Source organism: Limulus polyphemus, unplaced genomic scaffold (genome assembly GCF_000517525.1).
Source record: "Limulus polyphemus unplaced genomic scaffold, Limulus_polyphemus-2.1.2 Scaffold1755, whole genome shotgun sequence".
Lineage (NCBI taxonomy): Eukaryota > Metazoa > Arthropoda > Merostomata > Xiphosura > Limulidae > Limulus > Limulus polyphemus.
In genome coordinates, this window is record NW_013667365.1 from 160386 (window position 1) to 173764 (window position 13379).

At 31.6% G+C, this 13379-nt stretch overlaps 1 protein-coding gene across 1 annotated transcript in view; it reads left to right on the forward strand.

Moving 5' to 3' along the window:
* The window catches only part of LOC106464837 (thyrotropin-releasing hormone receptor-like), a 22097-nt gene extending 9235 nt beyond the window's left edge, over positions 1–12862 (forward strand). Inside the window, exon 2 of the mRNA XM_013924993.2 lies at positions 11918–12862. Coding sequence (XP_013780447.1) covers positions 11918–12232 — 315 coding nt within the window. The 3' untranslated portion in view covers positions 12233–12862. The remainder of the gene's footprint in view (positions 1–11917) is intronic.
* The last annotated feature ends 517 nt before the right edge of the window (positions 12863–13379 follow it).

The window sequence follows — 13379 nt, forward strand, 5'->3', positions numbered from 1 at the left end:
ATAACCTTATATATATATATATATATATAGCCACGAGTTACATTCGATCCACTAAAATTAGAATGATTATATCAAAACAAGAGTTAGGTGATACATTTTATGAATTTCAAGCTATTTTGATGTTATTCCGAGAGAGATTAATTTTACGGATTGTTTTTTTTTAATATCGTCTAAACAAACTTTTTGAAATGTCATAAATTGCACATAATATTATGTAAAACATTACATTAAATGATGTGCTATTTCATCCTGTGTTTGAAAGCTATTTTTGACCAGGTTGAAGTGTATGTCAACACGAACTGTTATTATAGCTAGACACATATGATATTTCTAAACTACCTAGAAAGAGAATAGTTTAAAGAATCAAAACAAACAAACAGATGTTAATGCTGATTCTCAAATACACAACTTCACCATCACTTCATTCATGTTGCTCATTAAAGTGAAATCCTTCACTGCCAACATACGTGTTACTAAAAAGGGCTCAATTTTTTATAACAGAGGAAGCCATCTGAGAGGACAAACATACCAAACTCATTTCCCTAAACTATCATTACAATTTTCTCTACGTGGCTATTATTTGTACCTGTCGCAAACAATAAAATCAATTAATTTATTTGAATAAGCATTGTATCAGACCTACAAATTTAAATCTGTCTTCTTGACTTACAGAAGAAAAAGCGTGGCTTTTATCTGTAGAGAAAAGTGTTTATAACAGTAGAGTACGTGTGATTTAAATGTTGTTTTTTATAGTTACAGAATAGCATAAAATGAACTCAACATTTTGTACAAACAATGCACTACTGTATAAACTACATTTTCAAGTGTTCTTCAGATCAAACGATGAAATATTTTTGTTATAGATCCTCAGTAAAATTATATTCTAAAAATTGATCTCTGAAGTCACTAAAGTGGTTGAAGAAATCAATAAAGGATAGAAAAAAATCTGGTATTCCAGTGTTTTATTATATATATATATATATAGAGAGAGAGAGAGAAAGAGACCTAGAAATGCACAATTGTTAAATACATAAATATATAAGTCAACTACTTAGAACAAAATACATTTTGGGTAATTGTATAAATCTGTACCAAATCAAACGGAAGAAATAAAACGGTGTAATGCTTAGATCCTATCAGTCTCAAGTAGCATAAGAATAACATTACTTGTGGATCCTATTAGAGCTGATTAACATAAAAAGAACGAATTCTGCGATGCATTAGTAGATCTATTTTTTTACCATCAGTATCATGCTAAATGTAGAACCTATTATAGTTTTATTGCATTAGCACAACAGAACTTGTGACGTATCTGTGGATCCTGTTGAACAATAATAACATCAGAACGGAATCTGTAACGTATATCTGGCTTTAGCCATTTGGAAGACAGAGTTCCTTACGTATTACGTGCATATTTTACACAGTCCGGAAGAATTATTATTACAAAATCAATTTTTAAGTGCACAAAATATTTTGTCGCTCGTCTCGTGTGTCATTGAGGTACGTATTTCAAATGCTTTGAAATTGTAATAATTTAATGTGAAAAATTTCAAGAACGCTACTCCGTATTTAAGATCAAGGTGGCTGAACAATGGACAAGAACAATATACAAAAATGTCTCTTTGTCATTGCTTTATTACAAAATTAAACTTAGGATATATTCTAAAGTGAATTTTCAAGTTTTTCTAAGTGCCCCAAGTTCATCATGGTAGTGTTTAAGATTAAAACTAGTGCGGAGACAACTCTGTGGGTTATTTTGTTGTATAGCGATCAGAATAATTAGATATAGTTTTTCTTATCAAGTTTATCATTAAAATAATTATATACATCTTTTGCAATGATGATAACTATGTATTTTTCAGCGATGTCAGCTTCGAAAGATTAATTTCATTTGCATGATTTTCTGTTGGCTAGCGCCACTTACCCAAAAATGTAGCTGTTGACTTTGGTAAGAAAAAAGTTAAAGTGGCTGAAAAGCAAAATAAAATAAAATAATCCTAAAACAGGAAACTATCTTTAACTCTACAACCACCTCATCATAAATGTATTAGCATGGAATTAAAATTTAGGCTTATCTGTCCTAACTGCACACAAAACTTCACTCGATTTCTACTATGATATGCGATCTGAAATGAACCCACAGGGTGGACTAGTTAGTAATTTCTAAATGGAAACAGGAAAATAAACGACCAAAAGAAAAGGGTGTGGCTCTCTGCTACATCTTGATTTCCGACTTTGGCATGTGAAAAGAATCCAAAGTGTTATTATCTCATGTGCTTCATTGGCAGCACAAGTGTAAGGACGGAAAATAATTTTCACTTTTTTCATTTCGGCCTTACTTATGATTAAGTGTGTTTGTTAGAAAGTTACCTTTATTTTTAATTCTGTATCCTCAAAAAAAATATTCAATAACAATAAATATTAAACAAAAAAAGATGAACTGATGACGAAATAATTTTCTGTCTGTATAATAGTACTGGGTAAGTTTACTAATCAGAATTCTGCCAACCGCAATAAAGTAATTATATCTTTACAAAAACTTAATGATAACTATTTATTACCTCACAAAGACGCGGGTTGGCCCTCTGGCAGAGCTCTGAATTTCGGAGCTGGCGAGCCATGTTCGAATCTCTGTGACACCACTGACTATTCCTTGCACTATGAGTGCGTTATGAGAGTGTCCGTCAATTCCTTAGCTGAATGGTAGATGATTGGATCCATTTTCTGGATGCGTTCCAAACCTATGATCAATAATTCAAAATTAGAGACAGCCTTAGTGGTTTTGCTATAAATACAAATACGATACAATTACTTGCCATAAAACTGAATTAAAAGTATCACTTCATATCTTATGAGACATAACCTGAACTTATTTTAAGCAGTTACGTAGCTTATGTTTTATAACGATAAGAGTGAGAGCATATAATTCTAAAATTCGGGACCCTACCTCTGCAATGGGCACAGCACAGATCGTCCATTGTGTAGTTTTGTACATAAGAGTAAAAACAAATAAAGAAATTTATGATACAGATAAACTAATGACTTCGTATTTACGTGCACATATTACCTAAGTATAAGAGATTGCGCCTTGTTTTACTAAAGGTCCTACCTATTGCTAGATTATACTCCCAAAATATATAAAACATACATATTCTTAATTTCTGGAATTATGAATAATTAATAGTATCAATTATAAGATTATTTTAGAATTAATAAAATTAGTTCCTCGTTCTTTGATATCCTGATTTTCTATTAAATCTCCGATCATTTATTTTCCAAGTCTTATGTCACTGTAAGTTTAAATTGAAGTACGTTCAGATAATAATAATATATATATATATATATTGTTCTACATAATATTTGAGACTCATTAATTTTCAACATTCAGAAAAGAAAAATGTATAGTTAATAATTTTGTTAATAAGATATACTTGTTTCTTTTCAGCACAAATCTGTATGTTAGTTTTTCTGCCTAAGTGCCCATTGCAGAGAATTGAACCTCGAGTTGTAGCGTTATTACACTTTCCAACTTAGCACTGGACCACCGGAGGACATTGTCGGTGCAAACTGTTGCATAAATAAAATCTATTAGGTTAAACTAAGATATTCTTAAAAACATACAGGCAAATTCCACTATATATTTAAAGAGAAAAGAAGAAATATAGGTTTCAATAACATTTTCATTTCAACATAACACAGTTAACATAGGTCCAATTATATAATATAAATGGTAAACATTTACACAAAATAAAATGAAATGCGAAATAGTTAAGTTATGAAATTGCTTGAATCAACTTCTACTAAAGATACATATGTTTTGATATATTGATTCTCTAAATTAAAATTGTGATTTAGCCTACAGGTATTTTACTTGTTTTAGTGTTTGTATTTATGAACCTATGATTATTAATGTTTATGATTATTCAAGTTTTCTTGAACTATAACGATTTAATGTATACATCACGTTGTTGGGATCACAATTAAATTTTGATTAACGTGAAATACATTAAAATTTCCCTGGGGATTCTAGGACCTTTCATCCTGCTGGATTTATACGTTATATGCATAACTCAAGATTAATTTTGTAAAAAGTCTTACCTTTATAGTGTAAGATTTAAAATGACAAATTTCCTGATGAAACTAACAACAATGACGATTATATTTCCAACAGGGAAACAAACAACTTTAATATAATTAACTTGGTGTAATTTGTTGGAATTAAAAGCTCTGAGCTTCGAATAATTAAACTTTGCTTGTTAACAGAAGCATAAATAATTAAATAATAAAAACAGTTTATATGATATAAATCATATGTAGTAATTAAACTTTAATTTCTTTATTAATTCATTAAAAGTTAAAATACAATTTTGAGGTATGAAAACAGAATAAAAACCTTATTTGTTAATGTAGAAATAGGGCAAGAGTTAGAATTACACTTATTAATAAGTGAACAGCCAAGAGAAGTTCCATTTTACTGTATAATTTGTTGAAAGGCATGTATTGTATTCCTTATGATTTGTTTTGTCCTACTTATTGTCTGTGGCTTATACGAAAAAAGTCAAAGGGTTTCTTTCGCCCTAAAATTTAGAAACAAAAAACCCAAGAATGTATTTTCTAAAAGCAAAAACGTAGTAAAACATGATCCAAAAGGGGGATACAAGCTTCAAAAAACGCCAACTAAATGTAGATAACCGCTTAACATCATCTAATTTAAAAATTAATAAACTTTAAAGTATTTTTTAAACTGTACAACTTTTAAAACCTAAGATGGTAGAATAGAATAAGTCAGATCTTTTTGTAACGTGGGTAACATTCGCTATTCTGCGTTTTATGTATTTTACTATTCTTTATTGAAGTATATTTTTTATGTATTTTATCATCTTTTATTGAAGTATATTTTTTGTGTATTTTACTATTCTTCATTGAAGTATATTTTTATGTATTTTACTCTTCTTTTGATGAAAAATATTTTTTACGTATTCCACAATTCTTCGTTGTTAGTTGTTACATCTGTATGTTACACATTATCTTGTGTAGCTATTGTGACTTTGTTATCCAGATTTAAGGTTATGGCTCTGTTACGTTATGTTGAGTCCTGACTAAAAGTTTGACTGGTATATAAAACTTAGCAAATTAATCATGACCGATGGTAAAAGGAGGGACGTTAGGATACGTATATATAGTAAACTAAGTCTTTCTGTATCGTAATATATAAATATATCTTTATTCATACAACTTTAGAACTTTTAGGACATATTTTTGCGTCAATTAAAATTATATAGAAACTATAGAAACAAGATATTCTACATATAAATTCAGTTCAGCTTGTCCTAAAGGATTTATCTCGCCCATGACATCATTATTCTTCCCTCTTTGCATTTTGGATATATAATTTGTTGAGAAGGTCTCTGAAGGTTGTCTAGCATGTTGGTCACATGTGAAGATAAGGGAAGTCAGAGACTCTGATTTCGTTTGTTCTGTTAAATGAACTTAGCTGATGACGCTGTATTATGAAAGCCCTGGCTGGTAGAGAATAGGATAGAATGTAATATTTGTCAAAGTCAGCTTCTGCTTAGTCTTTAATCTTGTCTTTGTTTAATGAGGTTATCTGCTTCTCTGTTTCAGTAAGCTAATAAACAAAAGCAACTTGGAAGCTGGAGAACGTTTTTATGATTGTCTAAATCCGATAAAATTCACGTACCCTGTTTTCTTTAACAGAGTGTGTTGTTTTATTGTGAATGTGCTGTGTTACATTTGCTTGCTTTATTTCAGGTCGAGTCTGATTTACTCTCAACTATACATTACAAGTTTTGAAATGAAATTACATTGATGGTAGTTAATAAAAAACATGCATATCTTTGTGTGTTTGCTCTAACCAGTATAATGAGATTTGCTGATATTAAACCTTTTAACGGCTTCAAGAAAGAATATCCCGATATTACTGTAGTCGATCACGATGCTTAGAAGTAACATTTATACCTCATAACGTCCCCCCTCCCAGTCATAAGTTTGAAGGTTGATTACACTAAAAGCCGGATTTCGATACCTTTAGTGGGCACAGCACATGCAACCCATTGTATAGCTTTGCGCTTAACAGCAAACAAAGAAGCAAACCTCATAACGTTTAATGACCTACTAACTTAAAAATCCTTGCTTACGAGACACACGAGTTTGATTTACGCTGACATCTAAAGCTACTGTAAATAATGAACGTTCGGTTACTGTTAGCGTTAGCTGGTAAAATGAAGTAACCCATATAACACTCGCAACTGTGAAATATTGAGCCATAATTTGAAAACAATGATAAAGAAAATAACTACCACCAACTAATTTATTAATGTATCCACTGATGTCCTATACATTCTTTTTTTCGTATTTGTGATGCAACATGGTGCACTGTTGTTTTGTACACACTATCTTTAATTTAGGTTCTGAAGACTGAACATGTAAACAAAACATAGATGTATAATTGTATCAAAGTATCATCTTATGCTCGATATACATATTACTATACCATATCAAAAGGATCAAACGTCTAACTACTTAATAATTTCTGTCTATTATTCTATATTATTTAAATACCTACATGTTACAACCTTGTATAAACTGCTTGTCTCACGTCTTTAAGAATGTTTCTTAATTTTTGTTGTTATTAATTTGAATTTTGTTTGTGTTATCGCATACATTTAATAACCAAAATAAAACTTTGGGTGATTCAAAAATTCCTTCAATAAATACACTTTATAAACAAAAAATAAGACGTTTTATTTGGCAGGATAAAATATCTGCATACTATACTGTTTAGGCTTGGGTTTATATTATTATTTTTGAAAAAACATATACAAATTTATAAGAAAAAAAAGTACAGATAATACTGAGTGTAAAGAGCTACAACTGTTTTCATAAGTTTAGCCACGATAAAGCCCGCTCGCTCATGTTCGTTTGAGATAGCGAGTTTAGCCTTACTGCTTGTAATCAATCCAAGTCGCTATTATAAGCTGGTCGTGTGGTAGTTTATCACCTTTAATCCGGTTTTTCGCTATCAGGAAGTTGCACAAGCTACTGGGCGGTAAAAAGAAACACATGGTTTTCGCAACTTCAAATCATGCTTTATAGTTAACAAGTTTATAAATTTTTCTAGTCTAAATTGTCATATATATATATATATATGGAAGAGGGCGAAAGTCTAAAAAAATAAAGCTTTTCTAGTAGTTTTATCTCTTCTGAGAACATTTTTCAGTGTTAAAGCATAATGACTTTTTACTGTAACGATATTATTACAACAGCTGCAAAACCCATAAAAGTAAAAATAAAAACATCTGTCTCTTTTGTCATAGGTATATGTTTCTTTGTGAACAGTTAAAATCATCTAAATTTTTTGTTTACTATGCACTTTTAGAACACAGTCACAATTTATTTATATAGATCATGGCATTATATAAGGCATAACACATTCTGAGACATGTTTAACGAACAGTACACTTTATAAGAACTTACAAATTTGACAAATAATTTTACTTAGTACTTGTAGATAATAAATTTTTACGTTTGATATTCTCTACTTGAATATCACTTTATGTGATGTACAGGCTAAATGGTCTGATCAGTAACCCTAAGAGATGAATGAGGCAGTCAACCCTAATTTAGAACTGCTGAGAGGACAACAAGTCAGCAGCACTCGCCGTCTATGCACATATTTTTTACAACTCTTAGTCAAAGAACGGGATTAACTGTCACAGTTATGATATCCCACAGCTGAAAGTGCAAACGTGTTGGGTGGCATATCGCGGCTCAAACCTTGGACTTTAGGATCCCAAGCTCGCCACGCTAACCACAGGTTAAGCACAGTCCTGTAGTAAAAAGGAAACAAAAAGCTTATTGTAGATGTATTACTTTGGTTTATTCAGGTAAGTTCTCAGATTGTTGATGTTCAAATTCAAAAAGCAATATTTCTACGTCGCAAAACTTCCAAACGCCGTGATAGCTAGAAAAAATATAGTTTGATAATCTTTGTGGATTAGTACCTTTGGCGCTGCAAGCCAGGTTGAACAACATAAAAATCGTTTAACTCTCCCTCATACTGTTTGTTTTCGTTAATGTTATCATAGTAATGTTTTGTTTCTAAAACAATGCTGATGTTTTATCATTCAGGTTAGTTCCAATTCTCTCAAAAAGAAAGATGGAGGCGGTCCCTGTAAATTATTGTAAAACGAATGGTCAATTATCAGTAAATAGGTCAGAGTAATATCACGCTGTCGATATCGCGGTCAACCGAGATTTATGAACTCTTTGATAAACTCCTATGACACAACTTTCTGATACTCACTCAGTTCCCTGAAGACCGATGATTAATGGTCCCATTACTGGCACACTCTGTGCATTATTTCCTCGCGAATTTACACGTTACTTACATGCAGACCTTTTCACGTTCATGTAAAAATTATATATATATATATATATATAACGTGCTAGAATGACGGATATATTTAATATACTTCTCAAACAGATTGTGCCTTCATTGAATAACGTGATAGGTGTGTAGTTGTTTTCATCCGGGAATATCACGATACGTTAGCACTGTGTGCTATAACGGAAACAAATTTAAAGTTATCTTTATTAACGGTATGATTACCATAAAATATTTTATAATAAATACCAACTCCCTTACGCTTTCAAACGAAAAGCTAAATTTTAATATACAGCATATTTGAAGATGGAACGTTGGAAACCTATAAATACAAAACCAGGGTGAAAATAACAGATGTTTGTGTGTATTATGTATGGATAAGAAGATGTTATTAATACATGCTACTCTTAGCCGTCTTTTCTACTGGTGTATTTATGGAAATGTCTATTATAAGGTTGGGATCATCCTGTGTCAAAAATAAGTAATTCATTGTTTGTATTCCAAACATAGCTTCACATTACATACAATTACGTATTCTATAGCTGTTTTCTTCCTTTTTGTGTGTTTATAACATCGTAATTTTGTTGGTTGGTAAAAATGACCTCACATGAGACCAACACATGTAATTTACCTCTTTAGAATTATAAAAGGTGAGGTATAACACTCACACATCTATTATAATCTCTCTAGTTATTACAGATTAGGAATTAGACCCATAGATGTGCACTATAAACTCCTTAGAATTATTACAGGTCAGGTATGAGACCCACGAGTATAAAATAAAATAAAATAAAATGTTTTACCATGTATATATATATATATAGAGAGAGAGAGAGAGAGTTTGTTTTTGTTTTTGAATTTCGCACAAATCTACACGAGGGCTATCTGCGCTAGCCGTCCCTAATTTAGCAGTGTAAGACTAGAGGGAAGGCAGCTAGTCATCACCACCCACCACCAATTCTTGGGCTACTCTTTTACAAACGAATAGTGGGATTGACCGTAACATTATAACGCCCCCACGGCTGAAAGGGCGAGCATGTTTGGTGTGACGGAGATTCGAATCAGATTGCGAGTCGAGTGCCTTAACCACCTGACCATGCCGGGCCCGAGAGAGAGAGAGAATTATAAACAAACACCAAAAATTGTATGTTGCATATTTTAAACAGATACTGTTATTTTATCATATTTCTTGTTTCACCACATTAGAACTATAATTCAGCAACAGCACCAGTGAAAATAACGATTTGACTGATAGAGCTTTAAAATGTATTTTATTTTTTAACAACTTTTAGAACGTTATAAATAAAACCATTAACAATATCAACGATTCTTGATTCACGACGTAGATATGAATTTAAACACTGAACAAAAATGATCTAATTATAAAGTAATATCTAAGATGAAAAACCTATATTATGAGTACGGGTTGGTTAGTGTTCTATATATCTCCGGCATATTTATAACTATTCGGTGGACCAGACGTGAACTTGTGGTTGACGTGCCGGACAGCGGACCGATGGTTAATGGTTTTCGGCGTTCCATTACAGCAAAATTGACTGTCAAATCTCATTATTTGATTAGCCCAAGAGTTAGCATTTGGTAGTGTCGTCTAGTTGCCTTCCACCTGGTCTGTCAGTTCAAAACTAGAAATGGCTATGAAAGATAGTCCTTGTATAGCTTTGCGCAAAAACTGCGAAACAAACAAATAATTAAAGTATATTTTTATTACAATTTCCAACTTTTGCAGTAAGCAAGATTTATTTTTAGAACAAGTACGACGTTTCGATAACTGGTGCGATCATTGTCAAGTACACAAGTACCTGTTCTAGAAACAAATCTTACTTACTGTAAAAGCTGTCAATTGTAATAAAATATACTTAATCAGTAAGTAAACTGAAAATAAAAATAAATAGTTAACAGTTTTTACATTTAATGGAATCTAAAGTCGTTACATAGAAAGTCATTTAGTGGAAAATCAGTACAGCATTAACCGGGTCTAAAAGTTTCCATCAGTAACGTTAGTGTATAGTCAATTAGGATCACTTTTCATATAACAAAACTTCAATACTCATACTATTCATTCTAATTAACGTTAACATTCTATTGTTTCCATCACTGTTCTTTCTGTAAAAGTTTCTGTGGAAATGTAAATCATTTTCAATGATATATTTGTAGTTTATACTTCATGGTTAACCCACTCTCGTGTAAAAGTATTAAAAAATAAGATTCATTACGGCGTATACTTATAATAAAGAAAAATATATATAGAAAAACAAACTGATTATTGCTACAAATTTCTGGTTTCTGTTTTCCAAGCTGTTAAGATACGATAAACTAATGCTTAGCGTTATAAATATTCATATACATAAATATACTTTTATTACGCCTGTAAAGTGTGGATACAAATATTAAATAGTTTAATGTTGTTGGTGTTCTTTAAAGCAGGCATTTCAGTTTAACGCTCAAAGTGTAATTTGCAAGCATGTCATTATAGGATATAAAACATATCTAAAACGCTCTATTAAAACATATCTACCTATTATTCCTCACATATAGGCAATATTTAACATACATAGGTAGCATGTGGTTAATAAGAGACGGAACTAAATTCATTTTGAAGAATTCAACAAATTTAAGTTGCTCCTGTTTTACCAATTTAAAGCACAAAAACATATTCTGACCAAACACGTGTTTAAAATATAGGTCCATCATCTTCTAATGCCTTCTTATTTCGTTCCTTCTTTGGCCATCATGCTCACACCATGAGTCCGAGGATCTATGTTCGTATTCTACTGTCGCAAAAACACGCTCCACAGTTTGGGGTCATGGATATAGTGTTTGTTTGTAATTAAGCACAACGCTACACAATGGACTATCTGTGCTCTGCCCACCACGGGTATCGAAACCCGTATTCTAGCGTTGTAAGTCCGCAGACATACCGCTGTGCCACTGGGGGGCTGGATATAGTGTAAGAGTGAGGGTCAAATCTCACTATTCGATGAGACATTTGTAGTCCAAGAGCTGGTGGTGGATGTTGTTGACTATATAGCTGTCTTCCCTCTAGGCTATCAGCTTACAATTAGTAACGGCTACACTTTGTAGTAGTAAAGAAAAAAGTTATTTCTTTATCTAATCTTTTCTCATAAAATCTACATGCTTATTCTTCTATCGTATGTCTGTTAAGTAAAAGATCAGCCACACATAAATTGACAATAAATTTACAGCAAAAAAACAACAACAAACATTTTTCAGAAACATGTTGTGTAGAAGAATTAAAACTTACAACAATCCAATGTCTCTTACTTATTAAGTTAGACTTCGATTACTTCTTTCCCAGATTGTAGGTTATTTTGGGCCAAATATAATTAAATTCCACTAAAGAGCCTGTCGGTAATGGAAATATATCAAATAAATGAAGAACACAAGATCAATAAACTTGTCAGTGAGCTATTTCCAATTACTTTATTTTAAAATTATTTCATTTTACTTAAAAACGTATTTTTATGCTAGGTGGTGAAGATGTTAGCTGTAGTTGTAGCTGTATTCGCTACCCTGTGGATGCCCTATCGAGTACTTTTGGTTTACAACTCGCTGGCTAAAGAACGCTACATGGAACTCTGGTTCTTGATGTTCTGTAAGACGATGATCTTCATCAACAGCGCTATTAACCCGATTCTCTACAATGCCATGTCTGTCAAGTTTAGACGTGCTTTCAAGAAAGCGCTCTCTTGTGGAAGAACGAGACAAGAAACAGGGTTAGTGCCGTTTCGAAGTGTAGCCATCACGACACGCGAAAACGTCGCTCAGAAGACAACTGAAGCTTGAGGAGTAATCTTTCCTTCAAAATATATAATATTTACTTGATATAACTGTTTATTTATTTATTTTCGATATATTATCGGGCTCTTACCCTTAGGCTGTTTCATTACAATATTGTCTTCTTAATCATAATATATACTAAGTGTAGGGTACACAAAATTTCGATAAATTGACAAAGAAACAAACAAAAAAAACCAGCTGTTATTGATCTGTGTTCTGATATTTCAGAATTAATAAAATATAATTCCTCGAATCACCTATTAACTGACCTTTTTTACAAAATATTTATTATTTACATAATTGAAATCCTCCGAAATTCTGAACTTTTACATAAAACTGATTGTTATACATCATTGTCACATATTGTAGTTAACTATTTGGCCTTCAGATAGCGTTTTACCTTAGAGAAATGTAGGAGATGTAATTCGGATATACTTTGTAGACTGAATATTATTCGATGTTCATTAGAAGTTCTCAATGCTGTAAATTGAATTAAAACTAAAACAGTCGAAATAAGGAAATAATTTTGGTATTATTACCTTTAAGAGCAGATAAAAGGTAATATTGTTAAATTGATTGTTATTGACGGTATAATCTGAACTTATCTATTGTTACGTCGTCCAAATGTTATGTAGAGTTTTTCTGCCTTCCAAAATAAATTTATTAAAATGTGCACCTCATGGAATCCAATACGTGAAGAAAGATCAGGTTTAAGTTGTCGTAACATAAGTTTAATTAGTAAATGCCATTTTAATGATTACGGCGTTTATCCGATGCACGTTCACATTAAATTTAAGCAACTGATAGTAAGATGCACAAAACACTCAACTGGTTTCTAGTGTAACATAATGAGCTAGCCAAAGAAAAAGTCCATTCCAGTAATTGCTATGTTGTGGAGATAACAAAGTATAATGTTATCATGGTTATTCGAAAGTCCGGGCTAATCTCTGTTGAGTATGAACTTACATTTTTTTTTTACAGATTAAAAACTTTACGACACCAGATAATATAGAGAATTCTTCAAAGCTATGATGCAGATTCAGCTTTCAGAATGATTATAAACCTTAAAGAAAGTTAAAACAACACCAAAATATTTACGTATATAAGTATATTCGTTTGAGGAAATTGGTTGTGTATATATGTATAAATATTT